The following is a 22,474-nucleotide window of genomic DNA, read 5'->3' as shown; positions in this document are numbered from 1 at the left end:
TTAAATAAATTTTTACCTGAATTTTAGATTATTAGATAAATAATATAATCCCATTAGTCCTGCATGTTGTGCTATACGCAAAAGAAGCTTGAAAGCTTTCACAGGCTAAAGGCATGAATAAATCTTTCTCCTCAGCCTCAGTGTTGTGTCACCAAACGTTTCAGTGTATTGTCTGATAACAGCTTCAGACAATCAATATGTTGCACATCAGATCTTCTATTGAAGTCTGATTGTTTACGTTGTGGTTTGCGTGGAGCCGCTCTAATTGCTCAATGCTGAGATGAGCATTAGCCGTGAACCTGTGATGTTTCTCTCTCTTTGAACGTCGCTCTGCGAGTCCGGACAGGTACTGTACAGGTACAGAGTACACAAAACACATACAGCAGGCCTCCAGACAAAAGCCAAGGCAGGCCATTGAAAATAAAGCTAATGCAGGATGGCTCGCTCCTACTTTCCCCATGTGAGAAAAAGCACATGACTGTTGCTGTTGGCGGAGAAACTTAATGGCTTCCATCAACAACAACTCGCAATTCACCAATGTATTGGCCAGAGTGGTTGATATTTAGCCCTTGTGGAAATAATGCATGCTTAGGGAATTTTTTAGGGAATTTGTGTTGGTTTATATTAATGGTTGGCATCTCACTAATCTCTCATTAAGCTACCTTATCATCATATACTGGATTCAGACTTGTTTTATTTCAGTTAGCACAGTTTTAGTGTTTGTTTTGGTCCTGAGACTTCACTGATGCAGTGAAAAAAGCATTATTTGTGGATCATTTTGACATGATAAGCTACATAATACAAGAACTGTACTAAATGAAACAAAACAAGTTGATAAAAATAATGAATCTGATACTTGGTTATAATATGAGAAATTTCTAAGCAACTTTTTCTAGGCTGGCCATTTTTGACCGGGAACACCACAAGTGGAACACGGAGAGAGAATTAATTCCCCCAAAAGTACATCGAAACATATTTTGGTGAGTTGTTACATCCTGTGTCAGCAAAGTCAGTTAGTTTTAGTCCAGTGTGAAAACAGTAACTAGAATTTTCGAGGAAAAGAAAATCCTCCCGGGTCAAGATGACCCAGAAAACTCAGAGTGAGCTGCCTTTTACAGTAAGTGAACCAGAACTTCAGTGTAACACACTTTTATTAATAGTTATTCTTAATCCTGTATCAATTATGTATATGATACATTTCACTAAATTGCACCACTGATAATAATTAAAGGAAGAGTTCACCCCCCAAAAATGACAATTATGTAATATTATTACAATTTAAAATAACTGTCTTCTATGTGACAATATTGTAAAATTTATTCCTGTGATACACAGCTGAATTTTCAGCATCATTCCTTCAGTCTTCAGAAATCATTCTAATATGAAATCAGAAATCATTCTTTTCAACAATATAGACTGGCTGTGGTGTCATTGCTACACTGTAAAACCGAACAGTGAAATGAATCAAATGAAATTAGTTAATTGCACTCAAATAATAATGAAAGTTCATTGGACTTAATTTAAATAAGTTCTGTAAACTTAAAATTTAGTTGTAGTAAGGTGAACTTAAAATGATTGCGTTTTCTAGTTCCCAGCATGCTTTGCATCAGAAAACAAGGAAAATAAATGCAGAAATTAAGTGTAATTTTGTGTGTTTTTATACAAGTTTAACATAGAGGGACACAAGTTAGTACTTAAATGTTGTGTTATGTTAGAATTGACAAAGGTTTGTGTTATGTTGTGTTTGTAGTGTTAGTGTTAGTGTGTAGTGTAGGTTGAGGATGGACAGCAAATGACTAAATTTGAGTGTATTTCCCACATTATATGAGTTGAAAAGTAGAGAAAATTTTGAGTGAATTACTCCCTAATTATAAGTTGAGAAATATCGATATTTATAAGATACCATGGAGGCAACTGGAAATGTCATTTTTTATTTAATGCAAACTTAAACCATTTAAAAACATCACTTAAATGTTTTTGTGTAATCTGTTTTCTGTGAGTTCTGTGAACTCATTACGGTTTGCAGTGTACAAATCAGAAGATATGTTTTTTAGGGATCATTGCAACTAATCAGACTAGATCCATACATAGATCATCTTCGCTTTTCAGGGTTTTTGAGACACATACACTGTGAGACACTGTGTCTGCTGCATTTACGATGCACACGGGCAAATAAAAGATTTTTTTGTCAATTGGCGGCCAATTACCCTACGGCACTGAGTCTGGCCCCAGATCACCCCTCAAACAAATCCGTGTTGGCCCTGAAATAAAACTTTGCTTGTTGGAGTCATACGCTCGCATGGTGTGTGATTGTTGCAGTCGGCCCATCGATTTATAAAGCTCTAGTAGCATGTGTGCCCCTTCTTGGCGAAGTCGACTTCCTGAAGCTCTGAACACACGGACCACACAGGCGACTGGCAAACCTCCAGCGCTGCTTGGCTGCCGTCAGCTTTCTCCATTTCTCTCCCCCTCTCCGTCTACTTCTGATCCTCAGACTGAGGCGGCGTTCGGCCCTGTCCTGTCCTTAAAAAGCTTTCTTCCCCCCTTCACTAATTTCGCGGGAGCTGCCATGTGAAATAATCCATTGTTTGACTCTTCAGAGGAGTCGGCCCTCTGCTGCACGGCAATTAGAGAAATGAAATCTAGACGGATATATGTTTCCCTTTCTTCTTCCATGCGTTTTATTCCCCGTGTCGCTGCGGCGTGATTGATGCGCTCTGACGGCTCTGGCTGATATTTGATGTTGAAAGCGTGCTGGTGTTTAACGAGCACAGGGTGTTACTGTGGGTCACATGTGACCCTGGAGCACAAAAGCATGGGGTATATTTGTAGCAATAGCCAAAAATACATGGTATGGGTCAAAATTATTGATTTTTCTTTTATGCCGAAAAAGCATTAGGGTATTAAGTAAAGATCATGTTCCATGAAGATATTTTGAAAATTTCCTGCCCTAAATATATCAAAACTTAATTTTTGATTAGTAATATGCATTGCTAAGAACTTCATTTGGACAACTTTAAAAGTGATTTTCTCATTATTTTGATTTTTTTGCACCCTCAGATTTTCAAATAATTGTATCTCTACCAGATATTGTCCAATCCTAATAAACCATACATCAATGGAAAGATTATTTATTCAGTTTTCAGATGATATATAAATCCCAGTTCTGAAAAATTGACACTTAAGACTGGTTTTGTGGTCCTTGGTCACATACAGCAATTTAACATACGACCACGCTGTGTTTACACGCTCGTAATAATATTTACCACCATCAGGCATTTTTGCGTGAAAACACAGGTGAAAAGTTTCCTTTGGAAGATATATAAAAAATCCCATAGATTTACACTCTAAAATCTGACCTCTTTAATATACATACGTACATGAATATGAATACTTTTATTCAGCAAAGATGCATTAAATTGCTGCTCCTTTGAACTTTCTATCCATCAAAAAATCTTGAAAAATAAAATGCATTAAAGTTTCCACAACAATATGGAGCACATAACTGTCTTCATTTCAATGCTGATGATCATTAGAAATGATTCTTCAGCAACAAATCAGCATTTATACATAATTTCTGAAAGATCGTGTGACACTGAAGACTGGAGTAATGATGCTGAAAATTCAGCTTAGCATTCAATAGAATAAATTACAGTTTACAATATATTCAAATGCTAATCAGTGATTTTAAATTGTAAAACTATTTCACAATTTTTCTGTTTTTACTGTATTTTTGATCAAATTAATGCAGCCTTGGTGAGCAGAAGAGGTTTCAACATTATAAGAACCAAATAACAACCCATTCAGAACACCTTAGCAACCACATAACACCACCCTGGCAACCATCCATAACATTCCAACATTGTGCCAGGAAGTTTTGTAGAGACTACTTTCTTCCCCCCACCTAAAGTTTTGTTCCTTAAACTAATAATCCAATTTTTGTTTTTGCTGTAACAGGATCTTTTTACTTTATTGCAGACGTGTCCATTTGAGTATTTGAGCTCTAGCGCTGAGAGATGTTTTTGGCACTGATGTAAACGTAAGAGCACACTGCATGTCTCATATGATGAGCATTAGGAATTTTCCTTTCGCTCGTGCTGAATCATTCGCATCCCCCTTTTTTCATTCTGGAAATGTAGCCTTGGGCTTCAAATCCAAGAGTCATTTGCTTCTGTCCTCTCCAGCAGTGCTCAGAACATGTTCATAAGACACACATGACAGTGTTAAACGTGATATCCAAGGCTCTCGGGATAAAAGCATCTGCTAAATGCCATAATTGTATGGGAAATTAATGTTCCCGGTCAGAGTTTCAGAACTGCCCAAGTCTGCTATCAAAAGTCAGAAATCGCATTATGAATATCTCAAAAATGATCTCGCCTATAAAAGCTTCGTACTCTCCAGCAGTGCTCAAAACATGTTCAGGAATCTCATTTCTCCTCAAAGGTAAAAAAATGATCTCTCTTAAAAACGTACTTTTATTGTTTTTACAACTGTTTTCTCTATTTTTCTGCTTTCCCAAGGAAACATCTGCTGATACTTTAATGATCTCCTCTATGTCTCCCGAGCAACTAAAGAGCAATACATTAAAGAGTTTATAGACTCACAAAGACCTTGACATTACATGTTGATGTTGCGGTTTGCATTATGTAATCTGCATTGACATCTATAGCTGCAGCAATGTTACTTTATATGGAAGCTTGTTTCTGGCACAAAATGAAAAAAAATGCACATTTTTATCTCACAGTTCTGATTCTGATTTTTCAGTTCTAAATTTGTATCACACAATTCTGATTTATTATTTTACAGTTCTTAAAAAAAGGGGATTTAAACTTTTTTCCCTGTGATTCCCAATTTTAAACTCTCTTTTTTGTATGCAATCATGGGTCAAAGTCTGTAAGATTTAAACTGTAAGATGTGTGTTTAAAACTAAGATTTAAACACAATTCTGATATATATAAAAAAGGTCAGCATTACGAGTTAAAATCTCACTCAACTTTTTTTCTCTGTATTCTAGTTTTCATCCTGCATCTCGTTTATTGTGACTATTCTTTTTTTGTTGCAATTAAGAGTTAACATGCAAATTCTGAGTTTATGTAAATCAAAACTGTTATATTTAGACTCACAATTTTGAGAAAAAAAGTAAGAATTACAAATTTTTATCTCTCAGTTCTGACTTTTTTTCCCCTTCAATATTGTTCTTGAATAATTCTACCGGTTATTGCGACTTCTTTTTTTGTTGTTGTTGTTTTTTTTGCTATTCAGAATTTGTATCCTGCAATTTTGCCTTTATTTCAGTATTGTGAAAAAAAGTTGGATTGTGAGATGAAAAGAAATTCAGCCAGTTAAATTAAGTGAAAATGTTGGCAGATTCAGTTTCACGTCACTTGTAACGCGGCAGATAATTTGTGAGCAGCTCACCTTCATGCACACACACACACATACACAGGGGGCCATATTCAACATAAACTAAATTAAACCGGTTCCCTTTTTCAGCAGCTGCAGTATTGATTGTGCTTCTTTAATAGCGTCCAGCGAGAGAGAACATTATTAGGGAATTACTCGCGCTCTCAACGCAAAGTGCTCGACATTCAACTGTGAATGAGGAGCTGTTTGTTCAAGTGAACTCCAGAGCACAATCAGGTTTTGCGAGATTGGAGGTAGCTCTGGCTCGAACCGACTGGAGAGCAGCCAAGCTTTTGCAGGAGTTTCTCTTTTCTTCTGTGTGATATTTACTTTACAGCCATTCAGAGCAACCGACCGGGGCGAGACAGACAAGCATAGAAAATAAGCCTAAGTCCCTCTTTAACACATATTCTTCTCGAGTATTGACACAACGATGCGGTTCCAATGAAATCAGGTTCTTTAGTGGAGATGTTGAGCTAGAAAGGGTGGTTCACGTGAAGGGGGGAAGGGGTGGACGTGGGGGCATGGCGTGACTCGTACTCTTTATTGCTGGATAGAGGACTGAGTCTGTCCTCTTTTATGGGAAATGATTGAATAAACATTGGCGGGTCATTCTTTTGTTGTGACTCACAGACATAGTTTCAAGCATGATAGGAATAATAGGGAAATGAAGCAGTTGTGTAATTTGACTGTGAATTCTTTTGGATCCATGCCACGGTGTTAAACAACGGCATGTACAGGCAGGTAGAAAGTCGATTTACTTCCCCTCCTTTTGTGCGCCAGTCGCTATTGTGAAAACTGAGATCTCTGCGATCAGAGAACCAGAGATCGCTGATGCATCTGATCCACATGTTGATCTGCTCATTTGTTTTGCTGTGCTGTTTGGTAAATAACGAGGTTTAATTGTTTGGTTGACCATTAAAAGACAGTTCACCCAAATACGTCAAACTTTGGACATCATGTTGTTTGAAACATGTTTTCTGTGGATGCACCGTAATGATAATGAGATCTTAAAAAGTATTTTATACAACCCCCGTGTGCTATATTTCATGTCTCCTGAAGTCATACAATAGCTGCTTGGGTGGAACAGACTGTAATCTTGCCTTCAGCTGTAGATCTCAAATCTCATTACACTTCAATGAGTAATGACTATTTTAATTAGTTGTGGTCTGTTTCTCTCATACAACTATCAGATTTCAACCAAGGTGAGGGTGTGTAGATGATGCCTGAATGTTCATTATTTGCTCACCCAGAAAATGGCACTTCTGTCATCAATCATTCATTGTTGAATATTTCAAAACTGATCTTTTCCATACAGTGAAACTGACCGAAAGTAACAAAACACCATGAAAATAGTCGATATGACTTGTTATGAAGTCCTACAATTGCGTTGTGTTCAAATTGCAGTTGTTATTTGAGCTCTGAAACCTCACTGACTTCTCTTCAACACACAAAGCAGTCATATGACTTCAAGAGACTTAAAAGAAGAATAAGTATAGAAAGAAATAGTCTTTTTTGGAGCTTGGCACCATTCATCGTATCACTTTCATTGAGTTAAAAAGAGCAGCATGAACATTGTTTGTATTATCCAGAAAGAGAACAATCCAACAGGTGTGAAACAACAATTCACCCATAAATGACACTTCTGTCGTAAGTTATTCACCGTAATGTCATCATTTCGGGAAATCCACAAACTGATCTTTTCTGTACAGTCACAAAAACGCCATAAAAGAACCGTGAAAATGTAAGTTGCTTTTTGATTGTTTTACAGTGTTTTTTAGTGCTACTTTCCCATTCACTTACATTGTATAGAAAAAGCAGCTAAAACATTTTGCATAACACCTAAAGGAGCCAAAAAAATGAGAGTTCTGTCATAATATATTCATTTTAAGAAATTTGGGGAATCTAGAAACTAATCTTTTCCATACAGTGATAGTAAACACTGACCAATAATAACAAAAACACCATAAAAGGGCCATGAAAACGTTCCACATGACTTTTGTTCTTTATTTGCTCTGTTCTGAAACCATAAAATAGATCTGTGTCTAAAATTTAAGGTGTTAATAATCTAAATGGCTCATTTGCATCTATTTGTCACACAAAACAATCATATGCCTTGATAAAACCAGATAATGGATTACTTTTACAGTGCTTTCCATTGTATAGAAAGAGCAGCTTGCATATTTTGCATAACATTTACTGTATTTTTGAGTCTTCCAGAAGAAAGTAAACAAAAACAACACGAGGGTGTGTAAATGATGCCAAAATGTTAATTATTTGGCCAACTATCCATATAAAGGAGTACAATTTGCCCCAAAATTACAGTACTGTCATCATTTATTAACTCTAATGACATTTTAAGAAATTTTGGGAATCTACAAACTGATGTTTTCCATACAATAGAAGTAAACACTGACCAAAAATGACAAAAACACCATAAAAGTGCCATGAAAACGGTCCAAAAGACTTTCGTGCTTTATTTGCAAGTACAATACAATAGATCTGTGTCTAAAATTTAAGGTGTTACTAATCTAAAAGGCTCATTTGCAATCATATGACTTTATTAAACCAGATAATGGATCACTTTTACAGTGCTTTTTTTTCTTTCCCATTCACTTTCATTGCATAGAAAGAGCAGCTTGAACATTCCGTATAATATCTCTTTTTGAGTTTCTCAGAAGAATGATAAATCATACAGGTTTGCAACAATATGAGGGTGTGTAGATGATGCCAGAATGTTAATTTTTGAGTGAACTATCCCTTTAAATCTGGTCAGAATCGAGCAGTAGGTGTATTAACTGCAATTTCTGTCTGATGTTGTTCGGTAGGACACAGACAGAAACTGGAAGACCCCCCTAAACCGCCGCTCTTCTCCGAGCGCCTGAGCGAGTTAGAGCGTTTGCGCCAGACCACCATGAGAGTTGCCTTGCAAACCCAGAGTCCCCGGCCGTCTCTCAACGCCACGCCGAACTCCTTCAACCCGCAGGGGCAAACTCAAATCTCAGGTAAACCGGCCATCAGCGCAACTATTTCAGCCTCTCTGGCCATCAGCCATGAGCTTTTACTGGAGAATCACTGTGGTTTATGTACTGTACAAACATCAGTGTTTGGAGAACAGGTAGGTTTATTTAAGAGGCCTGATTTGCTGAAGGTTAACCTGCGAAGATAAAAGCCAGAATGATGCAAGAAATAGAAATGGAGAATTCGACAGCGTCAATCAGATTTAAACAGGAGACGTCTGCTTTTACGGGAATGAGGCATTATCTTTCTTTGGGACTGGCTGCTTACATCACCTTAAAGGGATAGTTCACCCCAAAAATGAAAACTCATTGTTTACTCACCCTCATTTCAATCCATACACCTGAGTTTCTTTAATTTATTGGAACACAAATATGTTTTTGATGCATCTATTCATCTTCAAATTACGTCTTTGAAGGACAGAAAAGCATCAGTCCATTCGCTACATTCAAGTCTTCAGAAATCATATGATAGTTTAAGTGAGGAACAGTCCCAAATCCAGTCAAATCTCATTGAGAACAGTGCAGACCAGGTTCTGGCGAAGACTGATGAAGATTCCTCCTTTTTTTGTTCCACGGAAAAAATAACAGCTTACGGGTTTGGAATGACATGAGAGTGAGTAAATAATGACAGATTTTCATTTCTGGGTGAGCTATTGCTTTAATTCCATTACATTTGTCCAAATATTTTCATTAGTTCCTGCTTCACTTTTGGCAATTGGAGCGTGGGCTTTTTTTCTTTTTTCTCAAATGCGCTCAGCTTTAAAGTTTGCATAATGTTTACCATTCCCTCTCGTGTCAGAGCAGACGCTGTGTTTACTAGAATACTGTAGAAAGCAAACAGGAAACCGTTCTTGGCTCTGAATGTGATTAAGCTATTTACATACCACAGCCTTTTATACAAGTCTGCTCTGTCTCGGTCTTTATTGTTATAAAAAGAAAGGTCACCCACTATGTGTGCACAACAAATCTTTAAATTTGGCTCACCAGGAAGCACTCTTCTGAGATTGAATCTCAGAAACATAAATATATATATATATATATATATATATATATATATATATATATATACACTGAAAAAAATGATTATGGCCCCAATTAAATTAAGCGTAATTCAATTTTGCTAGTTTAATCCTTTTAAATTTAGTTTTTGATTTTAATTAATAAATATTAATTGGTTTTATACAAATTACATGCATTTAAATCCAAGCCATGTGAATTAATTAAATTCAGCATGAAAATATTAAGTTGATGCTGTGCGCATGCGCGCAAATGCACATTTTCACAGGCGCCAAAAGGAGTTTCCAGTCCCATTAAACAACCCCACAAACAGCATCACCAGCTCCACTTATTAATAACCAGACTGACTTTATTTCTGTCAGACGTCTACAGAAGATCTTATTGAGGATGAACTAAGGTTTAGGTGTTGATTTATTGTTTCATTTGAAGTAACCATGTTAGAGATCAGTGTTTGCTTTAGTTGGGCTCTTGACCCTTGACTTCTGTCTCAGTTTATTTTTCTCTGATTGTTGTAACCATGTTTTTATGAGACATGTTTGTTATAACTCAAAATCATAGAGAGAATATTATCATATATTGGTTGTTATTCAGCATTTTGTTGATGACAATAATCAATTATGGAGTTGTTCAGAGTCAAACATCAGACTAAATAGGTGGTTTATAATTATTTTGGATGTTTACAATAAAAAAAACATTCAAAGAGCCAGTGGTTCTGTCATAATCAGTCAAAAAGGACTTTTCAATTATCTTGTGCTTATACATCTTTCTTCCATGACAGCAATTAGTCACACACAGACATGAATAATCAGAATATGAACCTCAACAATGGTGACGAAAAAAGATGCTGCAATGCATGCTGGGTACTATTGTAGTACAAAACTCATCCATGGCTCCCAGCATGCATGCAGCATGTTTTTTTTTATTTTTTTATTTTTATTAATAAAATCAACTTATAAAATATAAGTACAACCAATTTCTAAAATATAAGTACACTCAACCTAAAAATATATATCTGGATTTAGAAAAATTTATTTCGTGCAACCCCTTGACATAATAAAATTAAGTAAAGTCAACATAACATTTTTTTCAGTGTATATATATATATATATATATATATATATATATATATATATATATATATATATATATATATATATATATATATAAATATTTCAGGACCCTTGCAAGTTTGTTTATTGTCACATTATTTTCATGACAATTAAACACAACACACCCTCTCCCTGTAATGCATCATATTTATTTTTTTTTATTTTTTTTTAAATGTACTTTAATTTAATTTCAATTGTGTGTGTATATATATATGATATAATGCAAAACATCTTAATTGTCTTAAAAATAGAATTCATTTTCTTTTCATTTGCAAAAACATAAAAAGTCTGCAAAGCAATACTTTTTTCTTTTTAATCATTATTTTAATGAATTTGCAAAACAAAACAAAAAAATCTGCAAAACATAACTTTTTTTCTTTTGTTTTTATAGTGAAACATAACCTTTGTTCCTGACAGCTTTCACAAGACTGACTCTTTTTTTTGTGGTGGTGTGTGATACCGTTCATTTTTGAGGTCACTGTTGTAAACATCACTGAGCTATAAAAGCACTGCTGTGGTCCTGAGAGAAGAGGCTCCAATCACACCCAAACACATCTTTGAGGATTCTGTCGTGCTGATGTTGACTGGAGTCGTCTCATTTGTCATGTTCACAGATCCGCGGCAGACACAGTCCTCTCCGCCCTGGTCCTACGAGCAGCCCTACACTCCTTACCTGAGCCAAATGACATCTCCCTCCATCCACTCCACCACCCCGCTGTCCTCCACCCGCGCCACGGGCCTCCCCTCCATCAGCGACGTGCCAAGACGCCTCTCAGGTAAACTGACACCTTAAAGAAAGTCAAATCAACAGACAAGAGCTCTATTATCTCAAATGCTTCAGTCAATCTCAAACTGTGCTCGGATATGGCTCAGTATAAACTCAAATCAACCTTCTTTTTATGCACTACTGGCTAAAAGTTTGAAATGCTAATTATTTTTTAAACGTCTTACCAAGGCTGGATTTATTTAATTAAACTTACAATAAATACACTCAAATTGTGATATATTACTATAATTTAAAATGTTTTTTAGCTAAATATTTACAGATGTAATTTATACTTGCTATGCAGAACTGAATCTTCAGCATCAGAAAGAATTATAATATGCTGATTTGATGCTCACTCATTTTCAATTATTATTAGAATTTATGCATTTAGCAGACGCTTTTATCCAAAGCGACTTACAGTGCATTCAGGTTATCAATTTTTACCTATCATGTGTTCACGGGGAATCGAACCCCCAACCTTGTGCTTGATAAGGCAACGCTCTACCAATTGAGCTACAGGAGCACTACAATTATTATTATTACAACTCAATTATTAAAAAATAGTTCTTATTATAACTAATGCTGAAAACAGCTTATTATATTTTGTTCATGATTATTTAATCAATAACAACATTTATTTGAAATAGAAATCTTTTGTAACCTCAAACTTATTACTGTTTTAACTGTCTTAGTTAGCATCTTTTAAAAACATGTTGTCTATTTTTATTTTTCCAAGTTTTTTTTAGTTTTAATTGTCCTATTTTATTTTATTCCTTATATAATTTTCCGTATTTTTCCTAAAGTTTAGTTTTATTTATTTTTTTCAGTCAAAATTGATATATCAAGTTGAAATCAACATTTTTCAGGCTGTTTTAGCAACCATTTTTATTACCCAATCAATTAAAGATAAATCTGATTGTTATGCATTGAACATCCTGTTTCACTCAGACAGATGTGGGATTACAGAAGTAAAGTGTGTTTTTCACTTGTTGACTCCACATGAAATCACAACTGCGCAATAAAAGAGCAAGCTCTGAACAAAAAAATTCTCCTCTGGCCCATATTGCTTTCTCTGCCACCCACTCATTTCAGAAATGTGGGAAATGGAGTGTCTCAACGTGCCTGTATTTACTTTCTTAGCTGATCGTGTTAGCCGTGAACATTTGTCCAAACACTCATTCGCTGAAGCTGAATCAAAGCATTTTTCCAGTGTTAACTTTCTGCTTTGTAAGCGTTTGATACGTCGCCCGTGGGCAAATGGCTTCCAAGCAATAGCACCTTTAAAAATAGAGAGCATTTGAAAGAATATCTCCCCTAACCCCCGTCCTCTCCGATGGAGTCTTTGAACTCAACTCTCTTTTGAAATGCCTTGAAAAGGAACAATAAAACAGACTAGAGTTTCTGACTCATGGACCTCACAAAGTAAACGGGTAGTTGGTGTATAACACGTCTATTGGATTTTATAATATAATTTATTTGAATGCAGGGAAAGTGTATGTCATAACTTGTGTAACTGATCACTATTTTTTTTTTATCTCTTTTATGTAATTTTATTGATACAGTTGTATTTTCCTTTTTATTTTAAATGATCGTGCATTGTAAAAAAAATAAATTTCTAAAATATTGCATAGTATTTCACTTCATATAAGCTCAATATTGAGCATTCATATCAAATACTATATATTCTAAAAATATATTTTAAATATTTTTATCATTTAATTTTATTTATACTTTTTTATTTTAATTTTTTGTCCTAAAAGTAAATAACATGAAATTATATATTATATAAATATATATATTTACAGATGTATATATAATATATATATTAAATTATATAAATATATATATTTACATATATATACATATATATATATATAATAAAAAAGTATTTTAAATATTTAGATAATTTCATGTTATTTACTTTTAGGACAAAAAATTACTTTTAGGACAAAAAATAAATATATATATATATATATATATATATATATATATAAACACACACACACACACACACACTCACACATACACATTGCATGCACAATAATTTATATATTTCATGCATAATTTTATGCTTTTTTTTCATTCATACTAGATCATTTTAAATTACCTGTAGTGTGACAAATGCATTTTCAAAACATTCAAGAATTCCATATAGCATTTAAATTCACATGCATTCATAACGGTTGCATGAACAACAATTACAAGAGAATGTGGTTTAAAATAGTTTTACATGGGGTTTTAAAAATAGTTTTAGATGGGCTTTCCAAAAGAAATTCTCATCAACTACCCAAAGCCCTAGAGTCCAAACCCTAGGAAGAGCTTGCTGTGACCATGCCTTTATTAATGAAATAAAGGCACCAGATTGCAGTCCACCCGCCCTTTGGGGTTCGTTCTGAAACAAACACACAGTGTGGACGTTTTCTTTAATACACCTGTTTGACTCTCCGCCAGGTTGGTTTTTGAACTTTTTTTTTCTTTCTCTTGGCTCCCCACCCTAACTGTTTTCTTTGAGCCTGGAGCGAATGTGAAAGTTTAAATGACTTCTTGGTGTGGCTGCTTTTTGAACCCCGGCCAGCTGCCTCGTTGGGTTTGATTAGTTTAGATTTCACCCCGCTTTCATCTTGGAGATGTCAGCCTTTGTTCTTTCCTCAAAGAGACACACGCACGCTTGGTCCTAACGCCCCCTGTTCTTCCCCGGAGCGCCGCTGAATAGCTCGGCCTCGAGAAGACACGTCCCAAACGCATCGCACCCTCTGCAGCTGCTTGCATGGTTATTCTTCTCAAGCATGGGCTCGAGTTACACCTTTCAGCCAGAGACCTGGTGACTGATAACCATGCAGATGAAGGCATGCATAATATTATCAGAGCAGGATCACGGGACATTGGAGAACTGTATAGAACTTAGATTTTTCCTTCCGTATGAAGTGTGTTTAAGGAGGCTGGTTTAAAAGCATGTTTGTCTAACTCAATGATGACATCAAGTCTGAATATCTCAGTACTTTGATATATGCAATAACACAGAATGCATAAACAAATCTAATGTATACCTTGATGAAAAGTCATCTTCCAAATTAGTAAATGCATCTTCATCTAAGAATCTTCAGAGAATATCATGGTACATATCCACAAAACATGGTTCTTTGGTATATACCATGGTTGCTTTGAAATATACCATAATGTGTTTTGGTATTTAAAAAAATACCATAAACCATGTTATTTTAATATATACCAAATAGAAACCCTTTGGAACACTTTAAATATTTACTGTTACTTTTGATCAATTCAATGCATCCTTGGTGAATAAAAGTATTCATTTAATCTTACTGACCCCAAAACACCATGATGCATGTTTATTAGTAGCTTCTGTATCCCTAAATGTTCTCTTAAAGTAAGCAGGCAACCCTGAAGCAACCCGAGGTCAAAGGTCACAAGATCACACTGATGATAGGTCACAGCTTGAGCCATCATGCTCCTCTTGGTTTCTAGCCTTGAGCTTCAGCTACTAGACCACACCATCCCTGTAACACAAATTGATTGATGTTGTATTAAGTTAAGCCAAAAATGGTTTGGCAAGAGCCGAAAGCATGATGGGTTCATTCTCGAGAATGTCTGCAGCGAGGGGCAACGTTTAATGGTGATTGAAGGTTGTATATGTGAATTTCTGTCATTGTTTTGGAAATGTGACTTGGGTCTCCTCTCTTCTGCACTGTCTCCCTGAAGTGTCTTCTTTGTTTGGTTTGAAATGTCAAGAGTTGATAATGGGGAGAGACAATCTGCTCATAATTGGCCACACATGTTCTGTAAAGTTTGCCGAACTGTCACTCATAAAGCAGCGCTCATGGACGACACGCGACTGCTCTGAAACCAGCAGCCAACTGATGGGATTTATCATCATAAAACAGTACTTTACCTCAGCAACAGGGTTAGAGGAAGGATGAGATGTGATTAGATCAGAGACTTTGTTTGACGTGAAGGAAAGAAAAGGAAAAATGGACAAGGAAAAAGTGAAACAGAAAGGAAAATAAACTTGGTTTATTTGAATTCAAAGAGAAAAGTAGATTGGAAAATGGAAAGGAATGGAAAAACAGACAGAAAAAGATTTTAGTTTGGAGTAAGGGGAAATTTAATTGGGGAATGAAAGAGGAAATGGAAAGGAAAGCTTGTTTGGCGTAAAGGAAAAGAGGGAAATAGAAATTTGAAAGAGGAAATATACAGGAAAATATTCTGGTTTGTTTCAAGTAGAGAAAATGAAAAGGGGAAATTATATGGTAAGAAAATGTGAAACGGGAAGCAAAAGACTTCGGTTTGTTTGAAGTAAAAGAAGGAAAATGGTCAAATAACCTGGGAAATGGAAAGGAAAAGGAGTTTGAGTTTGTCTGAAGTAAAGGAAAGAAAAGGGGAAATGATCAGGAAGAGAAAAAGTGTTTTAGTTAAATGGGAAATGGAAAGACAAGGAGAATCATTTAGGTTTGTTTGAAGAAAATGAAAAACATGGACTGGAAGATGGAAACAGAAAGAGTTTCATTGAAGTAACGTAATGGCAAAGGAAAGAAGAAATAGTAAGTTAAAATCAGAGGGAAAAAAATAGGAAATTAAAATGGGAAAGGTCTCCTGAAGGGGACGTGGAAAGGAAAAGAGTTTGGGTTTTTATGAAGTAAAGAAAAGTGGGAATGGAAAAAGAAAAGGAGTAGTTACTTTTCTGTGAACTAAAGGAAATAAAATGGGTAACTGACTGAAATGGGAAACGGGAAATAGAAAGGAAGAGAAAAGAGTTCGGGTTTGTTTGAAAGAAAGAAAAGGAAAAGAAAGGGGGAATGTGATGGAATGGAAAAGAGGAGAGAAGAGGAGTTAGGGATTGTTTGTTTATAGCCTTTAATTTAGCAGGCGGCTCCATTTGAAAAGCAGATCATGAAGAATACAGAGTGCAAAAATAGACAGATGTGGAGATGATAAGACGTTCCTCTGGGATTCTCTCTACTGGGGTTCTGGGAGTCACAGCCCATTAGTGGTTTATAATTTAAAAACATCTTGTGGTTCTAAGAGAGAAGATCGGCCTTTCTCTTTGGCTAATCGCAGACATGCCACCACATCTGAGACTGCTCATTATGCATCCTGTGGAAACGTTTTTTTCCTCTAAGCGTTTCCATCTGCGCTCGCAGTTTATTCCGACATTTCTCTTTGATATTCATATAAATGCAAGGATGCATGTGCTTGCACATGTGAGTGTGAACACACAAACCCCCGGACAACCTTCAGCAAACGCCGCTGAAGAAACAAACAGCCAGAAGCCAAACTCACAATCTTTCAGCAGCACGTCAGCGCCTTTTTACACTTCGTTTGCATATTGAACCCTTACGGCCCGGTGACATTTTTGCAGCATTAGTCTTCCTCTTGACCTTGAATCAACCCAAGTATTGTGTAATCCAGGTTGCAATAAACATTTAATTCAGTTTATGTTTTGCTAGAGTAATTAAACCGCTGACATGCGAGATGAGCCAGTCTCTCTTGTTGGTCGGTTGATATTTATGTTAGTTTCCTTGATTAAAATTCCTCAGACTGAGCTTGTAAAGGAAATCTGTTCATGTGGAGTCACAAACGGGATCACTGAGCAACAATATGAACTTTTTTCTTGCACTTTGAAGTGTCATTCTGATGCTTTTATGGCTTGGGATATTTCAAACACTGACTCGTATAATAACAAAGACAAAACAGTTTTCACTCTAATTAAATTGTTTGGGAGAGTCTCTTCGTATTTACTTCCAGTTATTTTTTACATTCATTATTTGCATGAGAAATGCAGATAAAGTTGCATGCACTTCATTCTTCACTAGCTTGTTTGCAGTTTATAAAGGGGAGTTTTGTGTCGACAGGCTAGTTAGTCTAAGCTGTATGAAAATTAAGTTTGAAAGCGCCCTCTTCTGTCTTATTTAATGGTGTTCCTTTATTCATTTCAGTCTCAATTAATGTGGATGAAGCTACTATGAAACTCGAGCTACTCTTAATTTAAAGTAGTCCCAGAGAAGTCAAAGCAAAGATTTATTTTCATGAACTGATCTGAATGTTTTATGCAATGGGGCCTAAAAGTCTTACAATAAATTATTTAATATATTATGTAACTTTTTTATGATTAAAAAATAAATACAAAGAAAATGTTGAATGCCAAAATTAAAATATGTCAGATTCTGCACTTTTTCAACATGATAGATAAGTAAAATGTGACCCTGGAGCACAAAAGCAGTCTTAGGTCTCTGGGGTATATTTGTAGAAATAGGCCAAAAAAACATTGTATGGGTCAAAAATTTTCTTTTATACCAAAAATCATTAGGACATAAAGTAAAGATCATGTTCCATGAAGATATTCAGTAAATTTCCTTCTGTAAATATATCAAAACTTAATTTTTGATTAGTAACATGTATTGCAAAGAACTTAATTTAAACGAAAAATTTAAGAGATGATTTTCCTAATACTTTGATTGTTTTGCACTCTCAGATTCCATATTTTCAAATAGTTGTATCACGACCAAATATTGTCCTATCATTAAAAAAAACATACATCAATGGAAAGATTATTTATTCTGCTTTAAGAAAATGTATACATCTCAATTTAAAAACAAATGGATGCTTATGACTGGTTTTGTGCTCCAGGGTCACAGATAAAGTTAAAATGCACAATTGTTCATTTATACAATGATAACTTTCATGGAAAATGTATCTTTACAAATCTATAAACATCAGATTATACAATTTATTTATATAATCAGAGCATTTATCTCATACAAAAAACTATGAGTAAAATTAACATCATGTTGAACTGTAATAATCATTATTTTGTACCTTTTTAACCTAATTTTACTGATTGTTTTAATACCATATAAATGCTCTGATTATATAACATAAATTGTACTGAAAAGTATATAGCGATTGAAAAAAAATGCACAAAAAAAGACATGCTCAAACCTTTTTCTTGATTTAAATATCACAAAAAAAAAACGTTCTTTTCTCTCCACCAGGTACGTCGGATCTCAGTCCGTTCTCGGCCGACCCGCGGCAGTTTGAACGTCAATTTCCCGGTCTGTCCTCCCTCACAGACTCCCGTTTCCCCAGTCCCAGAATGCACTATCCCGCGACCTTCACATACACCCCTACACCGGTCACCTCGGGCATGTCTCTGGGCATGTCCACCACCAGCCATTACCACACCTACCTGCCTCCGCCATACCCCGGATCCACCCAAAACCAAAGCGGGCCCTTCCAGACCAGCAGCACGCCGTACCTCTACTACGGCGCCTCGTCCGGGTCATACCAGTTCTCAATGGTGCCAGGTGGAGATCGATCCCCCTCCAGGATGCTGCCGCCTTGCACTAGCGCATCCACCGGCAGCACCCTCATCAACCCCAACCTGCCCAATCAGACGGACGGAGGCGATGCGGACGGCAGCCACAGCAGCTCGCCAACCATTCTCAACTCCAGCGGCAGGATGGAGGAGTCCGTTTGGAGACCATATTGAGACGGTCTGGTTGAACAAGACCTCAATGCAGCACTGTTAGCCTTAAAGACAAAGAGCGAGAGATAATTGCATGAAAGAACCATTGGATTAGAAGCACAAACTCATTGGTACTCACTGGTACTCATTGGTACTCACTGGTACTCATTGGTACTCACTGGTACAATATTGAATGGTTGCAGTGTATTTTTATGATATTATATAAAACAGATGACCCTTACAGGGAGCGATCTACGGCATTAAGGTGCGATCATATTAGCAATATTACAGAGCAACGGTAAATGTGGACGCATCTTTAGTCTAATTCATCTGACATTCCAGTTCATCGGTGATATAACATATAATGCAAGTCACTGAATTTAAAGGAATAGTTCAGCCAAAAATTTAAATACTTTCACCTTCATGTTGTTCCAAACCCATATGACTTTTTTTTATTTTTATTAAATATTTGGCACAATGCTGATGCTGCACATTTAGATTGACAAAAGTGTACTGTCACTGTCTTGCTCCGAAATTCTGGTGTTTGGGGGTTTTAAACTCCAAAAAGTACCAACAGATTTGTCCATGTGAGCACATTCAATAGCTTTGTGCAAACCAATGAGAAAATGATCCAAGAATGTTTATTTTTGGATGAACTATCCCTTTTTCTGTCCTTGAGTAAACTTTCATTGCAATAGGAATGCATCCACACTATTGGCGTAGAATATTTTTATACTAACTCGGTATAATTTAGCATTTCTTAACACTGAAAGCAATTGTTTGTTTTTTATTTATGCGTGCTAGAAGTCAGCTATTTGAAACAGTACTGGCTTATTCCCTCTGATTATTTTAATTTAAGATTGAATTTTAACAAACAGTACTGATTCGAGAAGCAATAGAAGCCATATAAACTTTAAATTATGCAATGTGTTGAGAGGGACAAAATTTAAGGCGTTTGAATATTATTTTTGGGACATCTATTAATAACTTAATGAAATATTTACTCGTTTTGTAATTTAATTGTTTTGTTATTTTTATTGTTATGTTAGAGCAACCAAAAAGAAAATCCAATCATATGTCAGCAATAAAGGAAGGACATTGTAGGACTACATCCACAATTAAATGTTTGTGGATTTTTCTCAGTCAGAAATGTTAGATATTAATAAGCATTAAGACATCCAGAAATGTTTTAGACTGAGTACATCTGAGCAAGTAACAAAAATGATCAATAAATGTACAAAGATATGTTACGAGAGTCGACGTGCTGTGCTCTCCACTTGTTTGATTTTGGTATCCGGTGTTTATCTAGTTAATTTATTTTAGATGTATTTTTTATTTAATATTTTTCGGTGACTACAAGAATGACCAAACTCTTGCAGCAGTGGCCTAAACCTTTGCATCTTCAGATACAGACATGATCAAATCTCACGCATGCACTTGCAATAATAAAACGACCAGTTTCCGTCTCTTGTGCAGATATGAAACCAATACGACCGACAGCCTTTTATTCTATAACTGGATTGTTAACTGCACTTTGTAGGTTAGTTAAACACTATGCAAACTGTACTACAACAATCAAACTCAGAAATGTCTCTTTGCTGTGTGCTAATGTTCTTGAGGTACAATATAATCAAGTACTTTGATATTACTGGCATGTTAGACAACAGAATCTTTGAGCTGCAAGACATTTTACTGAACAGATGATCAAATTGAGTGGCCTAAATTACACAATGGATGTTTACCAGAAAAGTTTATCATCTCCATTTCTAGAATTTATTTATTGGTCAGCAATCCATAACGAGTTGGGATGAAACTATCACTGACAAAGAGAAAAATTTTGAAACAGTTATATTTGTATTAATGCAATTTTCTTTAAACTTTGTAATTGGCGTCTCCAAAGAATATTGTGTATGCTTTTGGATTCAACAACAAGTGGTACTTGATTGAATGTTTGTCCAAATGTAAGTTAATAGGCTGCTGGCAGCGCCCTTCTGAAACAAACGTCACTTGTCTCTTTATTTCTATTTTTGTTAAGAACAAAGCACTTCTTCTTTTAAAGGGATGTAAAACAAATAAAGCATAACTGGCAAAAACAAAAACACAAATGAATGTTCGGGTTATATTACATTAAGCATGAAGAAAATAAATTCTATAATTTTTTTTTTTTTACAATTCAGAAAAACTAAAAATCTTATTCCAAATCAAAGCGAAACTGTAATGATAGGGTAAATATTTTTTTTGATAATTGTAAATATGCATTTTATTCACCTTACAGTTCGGTTAATAATAATTACAAATACCAAACGTGGTCCTAAACGTCATGCAAAATATAATATCATGTTTATTTTTTCTTTTTTTTGTGTGTGTGTGTGTGTGTGTATGATGAAATATAACCTGAACAAGATCAGTTTTGAGAAAATCACCCAAAATTAATTGCATCTCCATTTAAAATCAGAAGTCATGGAAGAAACAACTCATTTGAGCTCAAAACAAACCTGTATGTGTGTACCACCCACATGTGTCATTTCTTCTGTACAGTATTAAACTCCAATTCTTTGAGTTCGGTTACAATAACTACACTTACACTGCTGTTCTTAACTGCCCCACTATTTGATTTAGCCTTTTCTTTTACCGTGGTGTCTTCTGGTAGTGAGGAGAGCATTTATGTTTACAGAATGTTTACAAAAAGCTGCAAGCAGGTAACTGCAAATGTAAAGAAAACCTCTGCACTGTTAACTTTGTATGAATCCATGTTTAATTGCTTCAATATGCCTGATAACACGAGAACAGCATTGGTCTGTCTCAATCAAACATGTCACAGGGCCAAATGTTTATATGCTTTTAGGCTATAGACCATGTTTTTCATTGACCATTTTATATGTAGTACCCTTGCAAGAGTCGGTTTTATGGTTCAATAGCAGAGATTCCTTCCATGAGACAATTTATATTCATACTATACATTACAAAAAAGCATTGAGATTTCACATTACATAGAGTACATTCTGTCATCATCACAGACACACAGAAAGTTTTGGGCTTCTTCTTATTTGCAAATTTCATTTACAAGGTCAGATTAACACATGAAGAAAACCAAATACTTCTGTGACGCCATTGTTCTCGTTTCTGAACTGTTAACTGAAGTGTTTCGTATTTGAAACCCTGAAAATCCTGCTATTTAAATATGCATCATTCTGATTGGACACAATCCTTGGTTTGTAAACAACAGGAGCATTACTTCTTTGCACATAATATACAGATGTTTCAGTTTCGACAATCTTTCGTCTTGTTTCATCCATTAAGTTTGGGAAACTTTAACCTGTTTGTATGGGACTAACAATCCAGTAAAAAATTAAATAAAATTGTGAGCTTTTCAAGCATTTCTGACAATTGTATCATTTGTCTTAGAGAATAAAAATGCTTTTTGTTATAACTCACCATTTTCTTTTTTCATTTCATTAATGTGGAAAATATGATCAATACATTGTCCATATGCACCACTGTTAAAATAAGCAGTTTTACACAAACTGTAAATTTATTTTTAACCCCTTTTCAAGAATAAAAAGTCTTGCAGTCGTGATCGACTTCATTAAAAACACCTCAAGAGCAGGTGCTTCCTAGAAAACGTGAACTTGTGTTGGAAGCACCAAGGGGAGCAAGAAAAACTACATTCACTGCT

The 22,474-nt window shown here is 35.4% G+C and overlaps 1 protein-coding gene across 2 annotated transcripts in view; it reads left to right on the top strand.

The window, feature by feature from the left end:
- LOC132112381 (runt-related transcription factor 2-like) overlaps positions 1-22,228 on the top strand; it is a 69,224-nt gene extending 46,996 nt beyond the window's left edge. Inside the window, exons 6-8 of one of the 2 annotated variants that reach the window (XM_059519835.1) lie at positions 8,232-8,408; positions 11,164-11,325; positions 18,326-22,228. In XM_059519835.1, the coding sequence (XP_059375818.1) occupies positions 8,232-8,408; positions 11,164-11,325; positions 18,326-18,822 (836 nt within the window). In that variant the 3' untranslated portion in view covers positions 18,823-22,228. The remainder of the gene's footprint in view (positions 1-8,231; positions 8,409-11,163; positions 11,326-18,325) is intronic. The other variant, XM_059519836.1, reaches the window with a different exon arrangement.
- Positions 22,229-22,474: the final 246 nt, after the last annotated feature.

The sequence above is a fragment of the Carassius carassius genome, chromosome 32, assembly GCF_963082965.1.
Source record: "Carassius carassius chromosome 32, fCarCar2.1, whole genome shotgun sequence".
NCBI lineage: Eukaryota > Metazoa > Chordata > Actinopteri > Cypriniformes > Cyprinidae > Carassius > Carassius carassius.
This window is presented reverse-complemented; position numbering and strand designations above follow the sequence as displayed.